At 43.4% G+C, this 22,875-nt stretch overlaps 1 protein-coding gene across 3 annotated transcripts in view; it reads right to left on the bottom strand.

Moving 5' to 3' along the window:
- Positions 1–2,823: 2,823 nt before the first annotated feature.
- The window catches only part of TMED8 (transmembrane p24 trafficking protein family member 8), a 45,921-nt gene continuing 25,869 nt past the window's right edge, over positions 2,824–22,875 (bottom strand). For all 3 annotated transcript variants that reach the window (XM_003902101.5, XM_021941439.2, XM_021941438.2), the window contains exons 2-6: positions 22,501–22,582; positions 14,582–14,711; positions 11,722–11,848; positions 11,199–11,504; positions 2,824–9,775 (exon numbers count right to left, since the gene is read on the bottom strand). In XM_003902101.5, coding sequence (XP_003902150.3) covers positions 9,558–9,775; positions 11,199–11,504; positions 11,722–11,848; positions 14,582–14,711; positions 22,501–22,582 — 863 coding nt within the window. In that variant the 3' untranslated portion in view covers positions 2,824–9,557. The remainder of the gene's footprint in view (positions 9,776–11,198; positions 11,505–11,721; positions 11,849–14,581; positions 14,712–22,500; positions 22,583–22,875) is intronic.

Below are 22,875 nucleotides of genomic sequence, written 5' to 3'. Positions count from 1 at the left end.
TCATCTAAAAAAAAAAAAAAAAATTCCACTCCAGTACTGAGAGGCCATTTGGCCCTCTCAACCCAGTCCCTCATCTTCAGGGCCAGCATTCTCCAGACCAGTCCCAGGATTAGGCACTCGAGGTAAATCCAGTCACAAATGGTGCTGGGAGCACTGTGACCAGGCCAGCTCAGAAGACAAAGCAGGTACCAGTGTACCACGGGCTGCCCTGGAGGGAGCAAGTTCCCATCCTTGGCAGTGTTCAGGCAGAACCAGGACCATCTCCGGGCAGAGATGCCGTAGGGAGATTGGGGTAGCTTCTGGGGATGAAATGAGATGAACTTTTTAGGACCTTTACCTCCTGAAGGCCCCACCTCTGAATACTGTTGTATTGGAGATTAAGTTTCAACATGAATTTTGGAGGGGACATAAACATTTAAATCGTAGCAAAGACCATCACCTTTTTACAGAATATTTTCCAGTAGGGGCTTCTCTCAAACGGCTGAGTGGTAAGTCAAGTCCTTCCTTTCCATATCACACTCAGCAGACACCTGATCCTGATATGCTAGAGGCCACAGGGAGACTGGATACGCGGTCTTCCCGGAGCGGGAATGGCCACAGTGAAGGAAGAACAATGGAGTGGCCTGATACTGGTAATTCCAACTCTAAGGAAGTAACAAGTTCCCAGAAATACTTCAGTAGGAGGAAAGCAATAGGGAGGTGCTGTCAGGAAATACCTGAGAAGAAAGCAAAAATTATAGGCTTGTGTTCCTCAGAAATTTTACATATCCATTAAGGAAAGTGGCAAACTTATTGGATAAATAGGTGATACACATATTCATAAGATACTAATTTTTTTTTTTTTTTTAGGATGGAGTCCCGCTTTGTCATGCCCAGGCTGGAGTGCAGTGGTGAGAGCTCAGGTTCACTGCAACTTCCACCTCCTGGGTTCAAGTGATTCTCCTGCCTCAGCCTCCCGAGTAGCTGGGATTACAGGCACATTGGTCAGGCTGGTCTCAAACTCCTGACCTTAGGTGATCTGCCCACCTTGGCCTCCCAAAGTGCTGGAATTACAGGCGTGAGTCACCACGCCCGGCCAAGATACGGCTCCTTTTAACTTTTAGATTTTTTTTTTTTTTTTTTTTGAAGAGTCTCACTCTGTTGCCAGGCTGGAGTGCAGTGGAGCAATCTCGGTTCACTGCAACCTCCACCTCCCAGGTTCAAGCGATTCTCCTGCCTCAGCTTCCCAATTAGCTAGGACTGCAGGCCCACGCCACCACGCCCAGCTAATTTTTGTATTTGTAGTAGAGACAGGGTTTCACCATGTTGGCCAGGATGGTCTTGATCTCTTGACCTTGTGATCCACCTGCCTTGGTCTCCCAAAGTGCTGGGATTACAGGTATGAGCCACCACGCCGGCCTAGATTTTTTTCTTTATTTAAAAAAATTTTTCTTAGAGATAGAGTCTCACCGCGTTGCCCAGGCTGATCTTGATCCTCCCGCCTCAGCCTCCCGAGTAGCTGGGCCGGCTCTTACTTCTAAACATAACTTATTTAGCTCTTGCTTCCAAGGTCACAAGCAATTCTACTTTCAGAGAATACTTTGAACTAAGGATAGCTGCTGAGTTTAAGTCACAACTGCACAGGTTAAAGAACATCAAGGCTGAATGTCAAGAGCTGTAATATGTGAGCTGCCTTTTGTAATCTTGAGCTATGTCAAGGTCAATGATATGAAACATGAATGCTTTTAAAAGTTAAAAAATAATCTTAAGGCCAGATGCGGTGGCTCATACCTGTAATCCTAGCACTTTGAGAGGTTGAGGAGGGTGGATTGCCTGAGCTCAAGAGTTTGAGAACAGCCTCAGCAACACGGTGAAACCTTGTCTCTACTAAAATACAAAAAATTAGCTGGGCGTGGTGGCATGTGCCTGTAATCCCAGCTAAGGGAGAGGCTGAGGCAGGAGAATTGCTTGAACCTGGGAGGTGGAGGTTGCAGTGAGCTGAGATCGCGCCACTGTACTCCAGCCTGGCGACAGAGCGAGACTCCATCTCAAAAAATAATAATAATCTTAAATCTATTATGTGTTGACAGTGACATATTACATCCAGCGTACCCAAACATGAATCATTAATGATCTCCAGCTACACGGAATCTGCCTGGGCTTTTTGTTAGTTGTAGGGTAGTTTCGTGATTACATTCATTTACCTCAGTTGTTTCAGATCCCTTCCTCTTTTATGCTTCAACCTCTAAAATATGTTGCAACAGAAAGCAGAGAATGATCTAACAGGTTCATTTTAGGATCACAGATATCACCGAAGGAAATATTTAAATGCTACCCTTCCCTGCTCAAATGTGAGTCCTTATTCTGCAACAGACACCAGGGATGTGGAGAGGCAGTGGTTTAAAAGATAGCAAAGATATATTATGGTGTCACTTTTGTAAATGAAAACAGGCTGAATTCATATCACCCAGATTACGTTAATGATTGGCCTGGTATCCAAAGTGGAGGTTCCAAATTTGAACAGAGTATGTTCATGGGGAAACGGGCCTCACTGGGACCAAATGCTGACATAAAACTCAGAACTCACTAATCATCACTATAAACCCAGTTTTTCCAATCCCAGTTCCCAGTTCATGATACTCTGCCATGAATTTAAATGCAGATGAAAGATCTATTATTAATCTTATTCTCAATTTTTTTCTTTTTAGTCTTTCTTTACTTTTACAATCTTAATAGATTATGAAATAATTCCTATGGGTTTATAGAATACCTTTCTTAAGGAAGATACATGAAAGACAAAGAATTTAAAATGTAAATCAGGTTCATTAAAATACAACTCAGATGTTACCAGGTGCATAGTGAAAAAGTTTATTTATGACAGATTTGAAAACTCGGAAGAGATGACAAAGAATGCACAAAAGCATCACAAAACTGTTACATAATATAAAACACAAGAACTGAGCTATTTAAAGAAGCACAGCTCAGAATCATCAGTGTAATCGCAGTAACACACACCCAGTGCCACAGGGTGACAAAAATGGTATTTTAAAAGAAAAACCACTCAGCAGGACACAAGAATTAAGTTAACAATTTGGTAAGAGCTCTTAGAAATCACAGATGTTGATAGCATTTCTCATGACAGGGGACATGTAAAACTAGCTGACCATAAAAAATGATTAGTTGGGATACTTTTGTATTTTAAAGAAAAAAGATAAAACAGTGACACAGTTTCTCTTCCAGACCTTTTTTGTAATGTCAGCAACAGTACATGATACAGAACAGTAAGGAAATAAGGTCTTTGTGGTTGCCAATTGCTTAAATCTTTACAAAGAAAACATGATCATCTTTCAGTCAACTGATTGATCTGAGTACATGGCACCAAAGAAAGCCCTTCAGAAATAGAAGCTAAATGGCATAAAGTAGTTTAGAAAATCTTCAAGCACCTCCCTTTATTCCAATTATCCTTTTCCAAAGTCTGGCTTTCTTATAATCCATCACTTTGATTACAAAACAGCTCTCTTCTGGGAATTTCAAAACACTTCCCGTTATGTTAAGGGAAAATGGCTATGCCAGAGTCATGGGGTACAGGATTGCTTTCTCCAGACTTGACTTCTCTTTAACATGGCTAAATGGAAATAATTTAGCTTGGTTAAATGAAAGCTATTTCACTTAACGGGATAATCTCAGGAGACATGAGTGGAGTTTTTCATGTGGAATTTCTTAGTAAAATGTACTGTTTAGGATATGAGAGAAGGAATTAAGATAATGTTTTCCAGATGATTCTTGGCCTGATCCTAAGAATCAACAATAACAATCAATAGCAAGGAACATTACACATTCAACCCTGAGTGACGAAGAGAGTTCAGGAAGAGAGCCCCTTAAACTCTGAATTAAGGGCTCTTTGGTAATATCATATACTATAATATTTCAAACCAAAACTTCAAAATGGTTCATGATCCTATTTCAGAACTTTAGAAAATATACTTGTCCTCTGGAAGTAATTTCACATATATTATTTTACCCCCAGATAAGCCACAACTACCTGCTTAAAAATTTTTTTTAAACTATGGAATTAAATAAACATGCATCTCTAGATTTCTAGGGCAACTTTTCATCATATCTTAGAATGAAGAGCCATGACATTAACTCTGGTCCACATACCTGGGGCCTAAAAGAAATCAGGTACATAAAATAGGAATCAGATCATGAGCCTCATTTCAAAGCCAGTGTCTTGCCTTTGGACTCAGTGTGTGAGGCATGCCTATTTGTAAATGAGCTCCACTATCACTGGCTTTAGTCTATAGTGTTTTCCTAGCTTAGAAATTTCTTACCTTAAGAATTCAAACAGGAGGGGCTTTGTTGGGCCTTCTTGGTTTAGGCAGGGACAATGCAACACTTGAGAGGGAGCAGTGACTTCTGAGCAAAATTCTAAGATACATTCGATAGCTTTGCTCTCCCCTCCCCCGATACTCCTACCCTTTGCCCCCTCATTTTATTTTGTTTTCACTCCTTGTGATCAATTTTAAAAGACAGTTATCAAGCAGCACAAAACGGTGTAACTTACGCCCCTCCCTTATGCTCCACTAAAACAAGTATCTTATGTAAATATTAGGGTCACTCAACTCCACACCTTAGAACCATTGGGGTTAAAAGGCAACCTTCTGCAGATAAGTGGTCTTAACAAATACAAAAGCAGACTTTAGAGTCTGGGTTTCAACTAATTCTCTCAAAGAGGGACTGAGCAGGACTCAAACATAAACATACTTCCTATAGATTAAGACGTTTTATGATAATACCTAATCCCACTGCTTAATATAAGACAGTGTTCAGATTTCACTCTTCCATATACATATTATAATGGGACAACATACACTTTTTTAAAAGCCTGAGTTTTTCTTTCCAAAATAACAAAAATATTCTTTTAAAGTGCATGTATCAATTCATTAAGAAAAAAAAGAATGGTCTAATTCCAAATTGCTACCCACTTCCATGATAAAGCTACCTGTTATCTGAGGATCGAGTTTTAATATCAGAGTCCTGAGGACATGTCATCAAGCAACAGAGGTTAGCGTAAAGCCCTTCCGGAGCAGCTTCACAATCACGCCTGTACTGACATGCCAGTTAGTAAGGAAAACAGCAGAGATCATGGCCTGAGGGAAAGGGGAAATATAGCACAGGTTTTGGAAGGTGGAGACCAAGAAACAACCTTTTTTTTTTTTTGAGATGGAGTCTTGCTCTGTTGCCCAGTCTGGAGTGCAGTGGCATGATCTTGGCTCACTGCAACCTCCGCCTCCTGGGCTCAAGAAATTCTCCCTGCCTCTGCCTCCAGAGTAGCTGGGATTATAGGTGCCTGCCACTACGCCCAGCTAACTTTTTGTATTTTGTAGAGACGGGGTTTCACTACGTTGGCCAGGCTGGTCTCAAACTCCTGGCTTCAAGTGATCTGCCCACCTTGGCCTCCCAAAGTGCTGGGATTACAGGCGTGAGCCACCGTGCCTGGCCTCCAAGAAACATTTTTATGAAGACCACCTCCTGGGTAACCCCTGTTGAATGAAACAGGTCTGCTAAAAATCCGGGGCTCTCTGACAGAGCTGAGGTTGTCTGTGCAGGGGACATTCTCAACATTCTCTAATTGGACACTTATCAAAAGGAACAGAATGTTAGAGTCATCTTTGCTTAAGAATTGGTAGTTTAAAATTTTTACATTTATGTGGGGAGTGTGTGTATACATATATATACAGAAAACCAAAAATAAAATTCTAAGCCCCTCAACTGGCTGAATGGACCCCTCTCTTGGCCCAGGGGATATCAAAGGAACCTGAAAAACTAGTCCCTGGTGGGAAGAAGGGGGTCAGACGTGCCTCATATTACCCTCTTCCCTTGAATTTAAATACCACTGACCAGCATTAACATTAAAACAGAGATCTTAAGACTAACCAAACAGACTCTTTGTGGCAATAAAATATCAAATCCCAACCTGACTCTGGTGTAGCATCACATGACAGCAGGCCCCAAAGGAAATTTACCCCCCAATATATTTATTTGACATATTTTGAAATGGCCCTACAAAGCTGTCTCTTGTAGGGGAAATTGCATTCTGTAGAGAATCTATTAGGTCTTTTCTGGAGAGTCTGACACCTTTTAAGGTCTAAAAAGAAATATTCATCATCTGTTCTCTCTGAAGCCTGCTACCTGGAGGCTTCATCTACATGACAAGAACCTCGGCTTCCACAAGCCCCCCTTACTTTAACTTAAGCTGACTTCATCTTTTCAGGTAGAGCTTAACTCTTTCAACCAACTGCCAGTCAGGTACTCTTTGATCTACCTCTGACCTGGAAACCCCCATCTTCAAGATGTCCTGCCTTTCCAGGCCAAACCAGTGTATGCCTTACATGTATTGATTTATGGCTTTGCCTGGAACTTCTGTCTCCCTCAAATGTATAAAGCTGTTACCCGACTCCTTAGGCACGTGTTCTCAGAACCTCCTGAGGCCCCGGCACAGACTCTTAACCTTGGCAAAATAAACCTCTAAAAATATTGAGACCTGTCTCAGATACTTTTTGGTTTATAATATATTTATATTTCTCTTAAGCTGTTTGCTGAATCTTTTCACAATAAAACATTGAAGGAAAAATCAATACTTTAAACATGTCTTCCTTTCTAAAAGCCCCATCTCTCAACAAAGTGGCAGAACTAAAACTAAAGAAATTTAAGAACTCAGTCACTCTGTATAGAGAATTCCAATCTCCTACTATGAAGCACTTTCTTTCAATTGTTTGTTAATATTTATTTGTGCTCTAGGGAACAAGATCAGGATCAAAGCAAACGATTTTTGTTTCATTGTTTGGGTCTATACATTTGGACTGGGAGGGGCTGAGAAAATGACTATCTCTTAGAATTTGCTGGGCTGTGGGTTCTCAGTAATTACCTGTGCTTCAGTAAACAATATCTTGCCCCTAAAGTTCAATTATTTCAGAAATGTAACGTGAGAATAGTGAATTAGACGGTGAAAATATGTTCTTTAGCTATTTTGTGCTAATGGAACACAGAAACCCCGACTGTTGGTGAAAAACCAGTATGGAATGAAATGTAACCATGCCCAGGACATCAAAAGTGACCAGACACTAACAGGCACACAGAGGCGAGGGGAACAAGTCCCTTAGGCTTCCCTGATGCAACAGAACTAGGATTCCAAAGAAAATAAGCAGAGAATCTCATGGTGAAAATCAATAATAACAAGTGTTATCCTTGGGAACTTGCTGTGTATGGCCTGACAGTTTCAATTTGAGAGAAAGGCAGAAGTTAATAATAAACAGGAAAAATAAGCAAGGCTTTTGCTGACTAGAAAACAGCTCAGTAGAAAATTATTTTACAAAGATTATATTCAGTTAGCTAAGGCATGATTCAGCTTCAATGATGCAAGAGCGGTCACTCAGCTATCCAATGGGATGACACACAGCAAATCTGCACTTCACTGCCTCAACAGACAGTCACTAAAATAATTTCTTTAAAGGTATATAAATTTTGGCCAGTGTAATCCTCTACAAAACACATTTGCAAATATAAAATAATGGAGGTATGATGCTGCTCAAAGAATGGGAATGGTTGGCAGTCCCCAACATCCCATCCCGCTGGGGGCTTTGCTCCGAGGGGAAGAGCAGGTGCAGGATATATTGCCCTTTGATGTGATGTAGATGCTACTAGGGACCCACTGGGAAGAGTCCTGTTCCTTGAGTTATGCTACTGCAGGGACAGACACTTGGTGTGAGGAATCCAACAATGAAGGAGTGAGTCAAAGGAAACATCACAAAGAAGGTGACTCCTCAGAGGAGACAAAGGACTCTGAAATCCTGGAATCACAGGATATCTCTGATTGGCTAGGCAATTCATCTGCACTCAATCACCAGCAAATGGTCAGATTCCCTCACAACTTAGAATTCTTCACGGGGAGTGCTGGACTGTACCCCAAACATGGAGTAAGGTGGCATCATCCATCTCTGAAGGGCCATACTCCTTGCAAAGCTGTCACAGGACTGACCTGCAGAAATAAAACCTCATCGCTTCCCAAATTATCCTAAAAATATCATCTTTAACGCCATAAAAGAGGGGGCTTCAGTGGCTCAGAACAGATGGGAAGCCTTCTGAGAAACAGATGGAAACTGTTTCAAAGGCAAAATGAAATGTGCTAAAAAAAAATAAATATAGTAATAAATAAATCTAATTATTCTTTAGAATTCACAGGCAGTAACAGACATAACACAAGGAGTAAGAGACAGGGAGGTACAAACACAGAGACTGCTGAGGTCCCATCTCACCTCTGACTCCTTCTCCGCCTGGGGGCCGGGCATCTCGTGCTCCGGTGACCACTGGCTGCAGCACCACCTGCACTCTGTGGCACTCCTGAGCCTCAGGAGTGACAGAGTAGGAAATGCTGTCACCAGGGAAATGCAAGCTTTGGTCAGGTAAAGAACAAATACAATCAGCAGCAATAGTGAAGCTTCATGATCACCTAAACTAAGGGACTCTGAACACCAAAAGCTTTAAGCCCTCAATGCAAGAAACCTAAATGCAGAAACTCTGGAAACCTGATTGGGTTTCACTGCATTTGATTCCAAAGCAACATTTCTAAACAGCACTCCTACTCTAAAGACAAAAAAAAGTGGTGAGGACTCTGCAGTGGTTTTCTGTTTTTCATCTTCTCTCTCAGATGATACCATTCCTTCTTTGATTATACCAAAAAAAAAAAAAATAGTAACACTTGACTTTCAAATATGTGGGTTCTGACATCAGTTCAGTACCCAATTTCCACTCTCTCCACTTTGACTGCCGGTGCCCACGGTAAGGGAAACCAGCTCTTGGAACAGGAAATAATGGAGGCAGTTTTTCTTCCCACAAGATCTTAGGTTACATTGATCATCACTTTAGATTGCATGAAAGTTCTTGCTGTAATGGCAAAAACATAGACTTAGGAAAGAGAAAGGAGGAGGTGTCTACCATCAGGAATAGTAACAGCCCTCCAAAGGCAGTGTGGTCTCCCAGCTATGCAGAGACCAAGAATAACCAGCAGGCAGGAATATGGCAGTGGTGACAGGCTGGATAGAGCTTTCTCCAACCAAAAGATTGGGCTCCTTCATGGACAATGTGCTTTTCCCTCTTCTGGCACCTCAAAAAGTTAAAGAGAGTGGGTGCCACTAAATGCACTGGCTATAAGGGCTCTGGGAGAGGTGAGGGCAGCAATCTGAATGATAAACCTGTGCCAAGATGAATCTATTTTTAAAAAACAACGCCCTGCTTCCTTTCAGGCTTGTGCCCAATGGGTGCCTTCAAGAGGGAATCTGCTGGAGTCTGAAGCAAGAAGAGTATGAGTCAGGGACCACAGAACAGGGGCACTACACCACCACCTGCAGAAGCCAAGAAGGGGAAAAAGCTACATGGGCCAACAGTCAGGCACGCCAGACAGGGTGTGAGGCTCAGGAGCCCCACATGAACCTTTGGCTCTTGCCTATCCCAAACAAGAGGCACCAGCTGGCAGCCTGCTTCAGCCAGCAAATACAGCCTGCCCCCGTCCCAGCAGTCCTTCAGCTGGTGTAGTAGATGTGGAAGTAGAGAGTCTTGTTGCGCAGCAGGGAGTAGGAGTTGTCAAACTTGAGCAGGTAGATGCCCTCACCAGGGTAGTCATGGCTGCCAGCCTGCACGTCTCGGTGGCTGTCCCGCCGGTACACAGGCATGACCTCCCCATAGCGACCCCGCAAGGAGCTCCTGGAGCCTCTCTCCACATCTCCAGCTGGAACGGGTTCTGCATGAGCAAAATGGCAGAGTGTTTGGATATGTGTTCAGAGACTGCGTAAGTCCTGCCTGAAGGTGAGTGGAAGGACCAGGTGACCCAGTGACTTTCACAGTGCGGGGAGGTTATTGCCGTCCTACAGACATCTGGAAATGTCTGGTGATCTTTTGGTCATCACAGTGACTACCAGGTGATACCTGCATTTAGTACCCAAGGGTCCAGGAATGCTAAAATCAGGATCGCACCTACACAGCAAAGAAGTGTCCTATCCCAAATGCCAATAATGTCTCCACTGAGAAACAACGATTTAGCCTGATAGGAGCCTTCCTAGCTTCAGAAGTGTCTGGACATTTCTGAGAGGGAGAAAGAGATGTTTAGAAGGAAAGATCCTGACATTCTTTCATTTAATAGGTGAAAGGACTAGCTAATGGAGATAGGAATTGCAAATAAACATGCTGTAAAGTGACCCTAGCACCTTCACTTGGCTTCCTGAAAAGCAGCAAATAAGATACAAGGTTCTCCTCTTTCCCAAAGACCTGTAGATTTCCCGGCAGCTTGCTTTTTTTTTTTTTTTTTTTTTGAGACGGAGTCTCACTCTGTCGCCCAGGCTGGAGTGCAGTGTGGCCCGATCTCTGGCTCACTGCAAGCTCCGCCTCCCGGGTTGACGCCATTCTCCTGCCTCAGACTCCCGATTAGCTGGGACTACAGGCGCCCACCACCACGCCCGGCTAATTTTTTTGTTTTTTTAGTAGAGACGGGGTTTCACCGTGTTAGCTTTCTATGAAGAAGCACATTAAGGGACTGATTGTAAGATTATGTAAGAAAATCAGGGAATAAGAGGAATAGGACTAATGCTTAGGACCTAATCTTAAATTACCTGAAAAAATGCCTCTGGGCCATCCTTAGTAGACACTACAGATAAAAACTGGAATGGAGCCCAAAGACCCTTATAAAACTTCTCTGGGCGTGAAGTAAAGAAGTAGCCAATAGTTAGCCAGCTATGAGAGTCTGGGGTAGGGAGAGAATGGGTACCTGTAGCAAACTGTAATCACTCACTTTGGTTCCAGGCCAAGAATATCTCCAAACTAAAAGAGAGATGTAAAATAATCTTTGGCTTACATGCAACCTGAAAGACCATCCCTCTAAACTGCAGCATGACTCCCCCTCTCTCTGCTCCCGCCCCATCCCTGCCCTCAGGAAGGTGTTGGGAAAACAATGAGGTACTGATGAAAGGAAAAGAGGCTTGCTTTCAACTAAGGCAGCAGTATCAACCTTATCACAACGTTCTCTTTGGCCTGTACCACTCAGCTTAGCTTGTAATGCTGAGTTCCTCAACTGCTTTCGAAGGAAGAGGAAGACTGGTACAACACAGGAAATGGTCACCAGAAATTAGGTTAAGCCAGAAAACTGCAAATTATGTTAACATTAAATTTACCTTCAATCTCTTCCTCCTCTTCCTCTTCTTCATCCTCATCATCACTGGAATCACTGACCTGCACAGTTATGTCAGTGCTGGTTACAGGGGTCCAGTCAAAATAAACTCCAAAGCCAATGTCATAGTCATCGGTCGCAAACTCCCAGCAGACACGCTTCCCCTCTGGATGAGTAGGTACCCGGATGGTCACCACCTCACCACGCTTCACCACCAGACGGCTGTTCTTCTCTTTGCCCAGCTTGCTTTTGAATTCCTTCACCTTGGCGAAGGTCCAGATGCATGGAGGAGCCATCAGAGGTGGGGAGACTGAAAGGACAGGCAGCTTAGCACTGAGAAACCATGAGGAAACATGAGTACCCCCGGCATTTTGCTAAGAGAGGTTGGCACAGTCAGACATTCTTTCTACTGGCTTCTTCGACTTCCTTTCACAAGTCATTTCCTTTCCTTCCATTTGTCTGCCTGCCTGCCTTTCTTTAAGTATCTACTGGAAACAAACCACCTCCTAAACTCCCAAAGGTCTCACCTTTCCTGTGGTCCCCCAGAAGATCTGCAGATTCCAAATCAGCTGAAAGAACATCAATAGCTCCTGTATGTTCAGATTGGATCATAACGATGTCCCCAGACCTCTGTGGAACTTGATACTTGGCCATCTGCACAACAGAACTCTGGTTAAAGGAGTATTAGAGTGGCAGATTCTAATTAATCTTTTTGCACGAAGGCTGCCCCACCTCTGCTCTATTATCTCCACTATCCCCACTCAAAGCTTAATGTACTAGTCAATGTTCCTTCTCTTTCTTCCAAATAGGAGTTGCTAATAAATTCTACTAATTTTTTAAACTCACCAAAATATTCCATTGTTTAAAGACTGTTTCCTACCTTTTGCAACTTTCCTGCTCCAAACCTTTTATAAGGTCCTTGCCTGCCAACACCCTTGCAGATTGTTGACAGTATTTGCATCGACCATGATTCTGGGCCATGCCTTGGTCTTACCTCACCTGCACAGTACTTCCCTGTGGCTCCTCTCATTAACAGCTCTTGCTCCTAGGGTTTAGTCTGACTCCCACTCTGCCACACAGCCTCCTGCTACAGTTCCCACTCAAGGGTTACTTCTACATTACTGTCAATCAGCTCTCCAAAGCACTGCAGAGACAGAATCTGGTTTATAGTCTTTCTCTCATCCAAAGCCCACCTCAGGCTACAGGTTGTCTCAGTCTTGAAGTCACTAACAGTGTTCTATCAATAGTTACAATTTCACCTTAAACCAGCCCCAGGACTTGCATTTAAATGGTACATTTGCTGCCAGACGTCTGACTTACATGGAAGAATGCAAATGGCATTTGATACTCAAAGCCCTTGCTAACCCATGCAGGAGCTTACAATGTCTCCCTGGTGAGTTTCCCTTCAAATCACTCAGATTAGTGTTCCTGGTTTCATGCTATTATACCTTAATTTCCTGCCCCTTCTCCAAACAGTTGTCAGGCAATTCAACAAGAAATCTATACCTATTGCCCACAGGGGAGAGCACATCAGTGAGTCAGCAATCCAGTTAAGAGGTTGGAATTGTGTTTGTGAGAAATAAATGAATCAGACTTTGGCTAGTGTGCTTGAACAAATCCTTCCTTTTCTAAAATGCTAAATAAAGGATTAGGTTGCAACATATTAGCTCCACAGCCGTAGTAAACTCTCTAACAGCCCTCAGTCTCAGTTTCCTCATTTCTTTCTTTTTTTTTTTTTTGAGACAGAGTCTCGCTCTGTCGCCCAGGCTAGAATGCAGTGGCGCGATTTCGGCTCACTGCAAGCTCCGCCTCCCAGGTTCACAGCATTCTCCTGTCTCAGCCTCCCGAGTAGCTGGGACTACAGGCACCCGCCACCATGCCCGGCTACTTTTGTTTTATATTTTTTAGTAGAGATGGGGTTTCACAGTGTTAGCCAGGATGGCCTCGATCTCCTGACCTCGTGATTTGCCTGCCTCGGCCTCCCAAAGTGCTGGGATTACAGGCGTGAGCCACCGCGCCCGGCCTCATTTCTTTCTTTCTTTCTTTTTTTTTTTTCGAGACAGAGTTTTGCTCTTATTGCCCAGGCTAAAGTGCAATGGTGCCATCTCGGCTTACCGCAACCTCCGCCTCCCACGTTCAAGCAATTTTCCTGCCTCAGCCTCCTGAGTAGCTGGGATTACAGGCACCTGCCAACATGCCCAGCTAATTTTGTATTTTTAGTAGAGACAGGGTATCTCCATGTTGGTCAGGCTGGTCTTGAACTCCTGACCTCAGGTGATCTGCCCACCTAGGCCTCCCAAAGTGCTGGGATTATAGGCATGAGCCACCGTGCCCAGCCAGTTTCCTCTTCTATTAAATGGAGACACAATGGCACCTATCTCACAAGGTTGTTCTCAGGAGTAAATGAAGTGTTACACATACAAACGCTTGTAAACTGTGAAGTATTATACGAATCTAATTATCACGCCTGGTGTTGCCTACATTGACATTAATACCAACCATTATTCTAATACATATGCTAATAAATGATAAAACAACCCCACCCCCTACCTCCACGGCAGGGGTGCTGCTACACTATCACTTCCATACAGCTACCTGAAGGGCTGGGGCAGGAGGATCACTTGAGCCCAGGAGTTTGAGGCTGCAGTGAGCCATGACTGCACCACTGCACTGAAGCTGGGTGACAGAGTGAGACCTCTGTCTCAAAAAAAAAACAACAAGGCCAGGTGCAATGGCTCACGTCTGTAATCACAGCACTTTGGGAGGCCGAGACGGGTGGTTCACCTGAGGTCAGGTGTTCCAGACTAGCCTGGCCAACATGGTGAAGCCCTGCCTCTACTAAAAGTACAAAAATTATCCGGGTGTGGTGGCAGGCGCCTGTAATCCCAGTTACTCGGGAGGCTAAGGTAGGAGAAACGCTTGAACCCAGGAGGCGGAGGTTGCAGTGAGCCGAGATCGTGCCACTGCACTCCAGCCTGGGCAACAGAGGGAGACCCTGTCTCAAAAAAAAAAAAAAAGAAAAAAAGCTTCTATGGAATCTTTATCATAAATACTGAATAGATCTACCACAAAAAAAGCAAGAGCAAAATAGTCCAAAATGACTTCGGGCTCCTCAATGAAGAGGATTTTAGAGAACACATGAACATTCATTCTAACACTTTGTTTTCTGAATAGGTGCCTACTGGGTGCCAGTACAATGATGGGCCCTGTGGAAGATACAAATAATCATTCTCCAAATAATAATGAAAACCAAGATGCCCTAAATTAGAGGGCAAAGAGAGAATTCCGGGAACCACCCTCGCAGTGCTATCTAATTCCAACCCATCCACTATGTGTCCACATTCTGGTGCCTCCCTTCATAAGAAAGAGCCAGAATCCTCCCCCTACCTCATTGAGGACCTGGGCCTGGTCTGCAGGCAGCAAATCCTGTTTCACCAAAGCCTGAGCCTCCAAGGCACCAGTTGCTTTCCGCAGATCTTCCGTGGCATCCTTACTCACTGGAGATACCATCTGTGGCCTCTCAGAGGAAGAGAGCATGTCAATTCAAGGGCTCTTTGAAAAGACGCAATCATCCTGGAGAAACTTTGAAATAAAACAACATTCAAAACACCCCCAGCCCCACCTGCCCCTGGTGTTTAGCTCTACTGTCACTTTAGCCGACCACTGCCCAGGGCTGAATTGGTCCACAGTAAAGTGTTGACAGTGTGAAAACCAAGACTAAGGCCAGGTCAAAAGCCAGGAGAACCATAGAAAACACACAGCTCCATCATCTGAGATGGACTGCTGGTTTGGTTTTTTTTTGTCATTGTTGTTTCTTTTATTTATTTATTTTAGTTGACAAAGTGTATATATTTGTGACGTAAAATGTGCTGTTTTGATATATGTATACATTGTAAAATGATTAAATTGAGCTAATTACCATATCCATCCCCTCACATACTCCTTTTTGTGGCGAGAACATTTAAAATCTACTGTCTTAGCAATTTTCAAGTATACATTGTTATTAACTATTGTCACCATGTTGTACAAAGGTCTCCAGAACTTGTTCCTCCTTCTAACACTTTATACCACTTGACCAACATCTCCCCATCCAACCCCCTGGCCCCAACCCCTATTAACCACCATTCTGCCCTCGGCTTCTATGAGTTCCAATGTTATTCCTCACTCTGGGACCCACAAAATTTTAACCAAAGAATTGTTAGAATCTCAGTTCTACACACAAAGCCACTGGCTAGAAGCAAAAGGAGGAGGCCTGCCTAAGGAGGCCTGCCTGGTGGCAGGCACTGGGTCTCACTGCCTCTGTATGCACCAAAACAAACTACAAACTGATGATCGAGGCAACTCTCTGTGCAGTTATCCATGAGGCAGTCTTTCAGCAGGTCTATTTCATACCCTGTCCCCGTCAGTGCTAGCGGTCATCACTTTCTCTCCTTTTTAAAGCACATTAATCAACAATCCCAATGGCTTCAAACACAGCTATGTCAATAGTTGATTGTTTGTTTGTTTTTTGATGGAGTCAACCAGGCTGGAGAGCAACGGTGTGATCGTGGCTCACCACAACCTCCGCCTCCTGGGTTCAAGCAATTCTCCAGCCTCAGCCTCCTGAGTGGCTGGGATTACAGGCATGTGCCACCACACCCAGCTAATTTTGTATTTTTAGTAGAGACGGTGTTTCTCCATGTTGTTGGTCAGGCTGGTCTCGAACTTTCGACCTCAGGTGATCCACCCGCCTCGGCCTCCCAAAGTGCTGGGATTACAGGCTTGAGCCACCGTGCTTGGCCGTGAATAGTTGATTTTAAAGATACAAGAGAATGATTTATGCTCTCTTCCATTTCCCCTGGCTTCACAAAAACTAGAAAATTAGTGCCAGGTCTGTAGCACAATAACCCAGGCCTTTTGGAAATCTGTTGCCGATAAAAGGTGACATGGATTTTTTTTGAATGACAATTATCAAAGTATGGTCTGGGGACCCTTGGGGTCCCCAGAACCCTTCAGGGGAGTCTGCGAAGTTCAAAGTGTTTCATAATAACACTAAAATGTTATTTCCCCTTTTTTATTCTCATTTTCTCAAGAGTGTGCAGTGGAATTTTCCAGAGACTATATGACATGTGATATTGCAATGGAATGAACTCAGAAGCAGAGCTGAGAATCCAACTGTCTTTTATTAAGCCAAACATTAAAGAGATTTACAATGTCTCTCTTTGTACTACATTCTTTGCTTTGAAAATTAGTTGTTTTTAAGTAAAAACATGTTTTATATATAGCATGTAATGAGTTCATTATTTTTAAATGAACAAATAACCATATTCTAATTTTTCAGTTTTAATTTCTAATATAGTAAATATTGATAGGTATAACCCACACAAACAAAAATTCTTTGGGTCCTCAATCATTTGTAAGAGTATAAAGGTCTGAGAATCCCTCCTTGAGGGCATCATTTCCTTGAAGAGGCTGAGTAAATGTCTGGAAAATGGTAGTATACACCTCATGGGGGAAACAGAAGGAGGCTTTATTTTAGAGTTTATTAGTTTGTTTCTTTCCTTTTTTAACATAAACAAGAAAAATCACTCCTATTTTACAAGTTACCTCTTCAGATAAAACAGCCGTGTTTCGGAATATCTAAAATGACTCCAGCCTACCTCAGGACAGACAAGAGGAGGTCACTCTAAGAATCAGAGCTGTGGGATCCTGTTGATCTTTATAGGTTCACTTGGGTAATTCAATGTGAGCTGTAAACTGGCCTAGGCTGTGGACCTATTTTAACACTCTTCAACCTAGAAATTATAGTCCATTTCTGTTTCTTGACACTGTATCATCTGCCTCCTCTACTAGAAAGTAAGCTTGGTGGCAGGCACTGGGTCTCACTGCCTCTGTATGCACAGCACCAGAAACCAAGCCTGCCACCTGGAATTCTAACGCCAATTTTTTTTTTTTTTTTGAGACAGTCTTGCTCACTGGGGTGTAGTGGCATGATCTCGGATCTTGGCTCACTGCAACTCTGCCTCCCTGGTTCAAGCAATTCTCCTGCCTCAGCCTCCCAAGTAGCTGGGACTACAGATATGCACCACCACACCTGGCTAATTTTTTGTATTTTTAATAGACACAGGGTTTCACCATGTTGGCCAGGCTGGTCTCAGACTTCTGACCTCAGGTGATCCACCCACCTCAGCCTCCCAAAGTGCTGGGATTACAGGCCTGAGCCACCTCGCCCGGCTCTAAGGCCCTTTGCACTCTGACCTCACCTCCCAGAATCCTCATTCTACCCTGGTCCCTCCAGCCACAACAGCCTCTTCAATCCTTGATAGTCCTCAAACACCCCAAGTACTCTCCCACTTGAGAGCTTTTGCATTTGCTGTAACCTCTGCCTAGAATACTCTTCTAGGACATTAACTCTTCTTTAGTTAACTGAAGACTTCCTTCCTGCAGGTTTTCTGCTGAGAGGTTTCTCAGAGGTCTGTCTATAAAATGGCTACCCCTTCCTGGCCTTGTCACTGTCGTTTTTCTTCATTGCACCTATTACTGCCTGACACGATGTGGAGCATATTTTGTTGATTGTAAGATGCACACTGGCTTTTAGATTTTAACACAACTGAAAGATAGGATGTCTTAAAAATTAATGATATCTTAAAAGTGCCGTGGGCCTGGACTGACGTCAAGTCTTTCCGCAAGAGATTTGCATTTGCTTCTGCCAGTACTTAGGAATGCTACCAATCTGAGACGCCTTGAAATTAAGTTCTCTGTTGAGGGTTTTGTTTAGATCATCCTGGCAGAGTGAATTTAGACAAGACACTGGCTAATACCAACTTGTGGTTCCTATTCTCAGGGGAGACTTTTTCCTCCTATGACACAGTGTCAAGTTGGAGACAATCAAATTTTCTTGCTGTCCTTTTCTGTGTGGGGATTTTTTTCTTTATATTTTCACTGAAGGTCTAGGCTTTTGGTATCCCAGCTCCATAAGGGGGTGTCTATTAGACGATCCATCTTAAGTGTTTCTTCCTTTCTTGGTGGTACATGAAAGTACATCTTACAGTTGATGGCAACTTAAGAGTCTATGAAGTATGATGTGTAATTGTTTCCTGTCCACTTCCCCCACTAGAACGTAAGCTCCCTGAGAGCAGTGACAGACTCTTTTGTTCATTTGTGGTATCTTTAGTACCCAGAACGGTATCAGGTACATGGTAGGCTCCCAACAAACATCTGTTGAATAAATAAGTATTAGCCCCAAAATGTATGTTGAATAAAAAAATGAACAAGTTAATTTTTGCTTGGGAATAAAAGAGAAATTCTGGATCAGACTATCATTTATAATATTGGAAAGGTGAGACTACAACAGGCTATCTGAATCATTAGCCTGACGTACTGTGTGTGACATCTAAAATTTGGTCTCTTTGTCTTTGTGCATGCTACTCTGAAAAAACATGGTTCTGCTTATTTAAAAAACATATTTTACGGCTCGCTGTGGTGGCTCATGCCTGTGGTCCTAGCTACTCACAAGGCAGAAGTGGGAGGGTTGCATGGGTCCAGGAGCTTGAGGCTGCAGGCAGTTATGACTGCTCACCGTGCTCCAGCCTAGGCAACAGAGCAAGACTATGTCTCAAGAACTAATTAAATAATAAGATTATGTTAAACAGGATATGTGCCACCCATGTAAATTGAATATTCACATTAGCATTTTATGCTCTGGAGAATTAGAAAAGGGTATTTGGGGAAAGATGAATTTCAAATCACTTAATGCTGGTGATAAGCCACGTAAAGGAAAAGTCTCTGCTTTAAGCTTCTGGTTTGTACTGACCTGGAGCAGGGAGGCCATCTCAATGGAGGGGAGAGCCTGGCCGGCCGGCCAGCCTCACTAGAAAAGATAGAAAGTTGTGCCGTTTCCATTTCCAATAGACACATAAGCATTAAGAAGTGAGCCTCAGGCATCACACTTACTGGATTTTTATCTTTGCTCAGCAAATGTTAGAAACAAAAATTAAAAATTAAATCCCTGGCCCTGTGCAGTGGCTCATGCCTGTAATCCCAGCACTTTGGGAGGCTAAGGCGAGCAGATCACGAGGTCAGGAGTTCGAGACCAGCCTATCCAATATGATGAAACCCTGTCTCTACTAAAAAATACAAAAATTAGCCAGGCGTGGTGGCACGCACCTGTAGTCCCAGCTACTCAGGAGGCTGAGGCAGGAGAATCGTTTGAACCCGGGAGGTGGAGGATGCAGTGAGCTGAGATCACGTCACTGCACTCCAGCCTGAGCGATGGAGTGAGAATCCATCTCAAAAAAAAAAAAAAATTAAGGCCAGGTGCAGTGGCTCACGCCTGTAATCCCAGCACTTTGGGAGGCTGAGGGAGGCAAATCACAAGATCAGGAGATCAACACCATCCTGGCTAACACGGTGAAATCCCATCTCTACTAAAAATACAAAAAATTAGCCGGGAGTGGTGGCGGGTGCCTGTAGTCCCAGCTACTCGGGAGCCTGAGGCAGGAGAATGGCGAGAACCGGGGAGGCGGTGCTTGCAGTGAGCCGAGATTGCGCCACTGCACTCCAGACTGGGCGACAGAGCGAGACTCCGTCTCAAAACAACAACAACAACAACAAAATTAAATCCCTTTGTGTCCAAGGATGTTCTGTGTTTCTTATTTTAAAAAATTTATTGACCCTCCAAAGTACAAAACAGTTTTGTGTACTTTGGTGATGGACACCGTAAACACCCTGACTTGATCACCGTGCATTATATACACATAAAAAATGTATCCCATGAATTTGCACAAATTAAAAAAAAAAAAAAAACACCTCTGTGCCAAACCCATCACCCAAAGATCCTTCAAATCAGCAGGTACAGAAAAGGGATGATGGCAAGAAGATGGAAAGGAGTTCTCCTCAGGAGATTTGATGAAAACATGACTGGTCTCAAACAATCAAAGCCTTAAGGAGGTTACATCTTCTATAGGATTATTATGTATATTAGCTGAGTAGCTCCAGGCATAGAACTCAAAACTCTGTGGCTGGTTATGAGAATCAGCTATAGAGCTGAACAAAACTAAAGCTATGTGAACTTGAGCAAATTCTTGAACTCGCTGTTTCCTTTGCTTCATCTTTTTTTTTTTGAGATGGAGTCTCGCTCTGTCGCCCAGGCTGGAGTGCAGTGGCGCGATCTTGGCTCACTGCAAGCTCCCCCTCCCGGGTTCACGCCATTCTCCTGCCTCAGCCTCCCGAGTAGCTGGGACTACAGGCGCCAGCCACCGCACCTGGCTAATTTTTTGTATTTTTTAGTAGAGACCGGGTTTCACCATGTTAGCCAGGACGGTCTCAATCTCCTGACCTTGTGATCCGCCCATCTCAGCCTCCCAAAGTGCTGGGATTACAGGCGTGAGCCATTGCACCCGGCCCATTGGCTTCATCTTAAAAAAAAAAGCAGGTATATTTATTTCATGAGGGCTGTTATGAGAATTAAATGAGATAATAAATACACCTAGTACAGTATTTGGCAAATAGAAATGTCTGACAAAGTAACTATTTCATTACCATTATTATTATTTTATTTATTTATTTATTTATTTTGAGACAGAGTCTCGCTCTGTCACCCAGGCTGGAATGCAATGGCGCGATCTCGGCTCACTGAAAGCTCCGCCTCCCAGGTTCACGCCATTCTCCTGCCTCAGCCTCCCGAGTAGCTGGGACTACAGGCACCCGCCACCACGCCCAGCTAATTTTTTGTATTTTTAGTAGAGACGGGGTTTCACCGTGGTCTCGATCTCCTGACCTCGTGATCCACCCGCCTCAGCCTCCCAAAGTGCTGGGATTACAGGCGTGAGCCAGCGCACCCGGCCTCATTACCATTATTACAGAGGAACATTAAAAAAAAAAAAGGCTATTATAACCAACTATAATTATACTTACTAATCATACAAATTATTTCACATGCAAAAGTAAGAGGAAAGAGCTTCTAAATGGAACTCAAGAAATAACGGATTTTTGAAATACCTTGACATCTGCCACCACTTCCAGACATCAATTTTGTGTGGAGACCACAGGATTACTGGGCAACACTGTCCCATGAACTGATCAGTTGGACTACAATACTCACTAGCTCAGGGTTCTCCAATATACAGGTTTTCATTAGTTATTCTATTAGTGCTTCATGGTTTCTACTCTTTCCAGGGCTCAGTACACCTCTTCTCTTTCTGTTATACATTCTGGTATCAACAATGGTGGTTGGATGAGACGGGCAGAGAAGGAAATTAAGAAAGACAACCTAAAGGCCATCAAAATGGTTTAATCTGAAAATTACAGAATAAAAAAATTCCAACTGCTTTTGTGAGGGCACATGTATGTGTGTACGCATTTTATAAAACCAAACATGCATTCTCTTGCAAGTCCACTTGGAATCTCCTTCAAATATTTTAACATTTGAACATGATCTTCAGGAGAAAATAAATGAGGACAATACACTAGACTATTTGTTATAGTTTTATTCTCTGAGAGTAAAGGAAAAATGTACAACCTGAAATAGACCTGACATTGCCCCTAAACACACTTGAGGGTTGATTCATGACAAAACTATCCAAAATTTTTTGGTTTTTTGTTCGTTTGTTTTTTTGTTTTTGAGACAGAGTCTTGCTCTGTCACCCAGGCTGGAGTGCAATAACGTGGTCTCGGCTCACCGCAAGCTCTGCCTCCTGGGTTCAAGCGATTCCTCTCCCTCAGCCTTCTGAGCAGCTGGGATTACAGGCATGAGCCACCATGCCTGGCTAATTTTTGTATTTTTAGCAGAGACGGGGTTTCACCATGTTGTCCAGCCTGGTCTCAAACTCCTGACCTCGTGATCCGCCCGCCTCAGCCTCCCAAAGTGCTGGGATTACAGGCGTGAGCCAGTGTCTGGCCAACTATCCACTATTTTTTTTTTTTTTTGACACAGAGTCACACTCTGTCACCCAGGCTGGAGTGCAATGGCGCAATCTCAGCTCACTGCAAGCTCCGCCTCCCAGGTTCACACCATTCTCCTGCCTCAGCCTCCCAAGTAGCTGGGACTACAGGCGCCCGCCACCACATCTGGCTAAATTTTTTTTTTTTTGTATTTTTAGTAGAGACAGGGTTTCACTATGTTGTCCAGGATGGTCTCCATCTCCTGACCTCATGATCCACCCGCCTCGGCCTCCCAAAGTGCTGGGATGACAGGTGTGCGCCACCGCGCATGGCCCACATTCTTTACTTTAACTTGTCTTCCCCCTTAAAGTCACTACCTATTGCTTTCACCAATTCCTCATCTTGGAATATAAAACCTCGGAAAGTATTCTATTCAAAGTGGTTACCTGTGGGGTGAGGAACGGGGTTCTGGATCAGTGGCAGAAGCCAATAGAGAGGTATCCTTGTAGTTTTCCAGATCTTCATTCTCTAGAAAACCATAGAGAGAAAGAATTCAATATCTGAGAGGGAACACAATCATAATTATCTCGTACCTTTAAAATAAAATCTAGCAATTTCAACCAAATTCTTCCCAAAAATATTCTGGTATGAACTTTATCCTCTGGGAGGCCCAACACATAAATTATTCAAGTCATCACATCCAAGTATTCTCAGTCATAACTCATTCATAAAAAATAAGTCATTTCTAAAACAAGTCTCCAAAAAGTTAATCCTAATTTAAGAATCATATTTCTGCTAGGTGAAGTGGCTCACACCTATAA

The sequence above is a fragment of the Papio anubis genome, chromosome 7 (assembly GCF_008728515.1).
Source record: "Papio anubis isolate 15944 chromosome 7, Panubis1.0, whole genome shotgun sequence".
NCBI classification, from domain to species: domain Eukaryota; kingdom Metazoa; phylum Chordata; class Mammalia; order Primates; family Cercopithecidae; genus Papio; species Papio anubis.
Note: the sequence above shows the minus strand (reverse complement) of the source record. Positions and strands in the feature narration are given on the sequence as shown.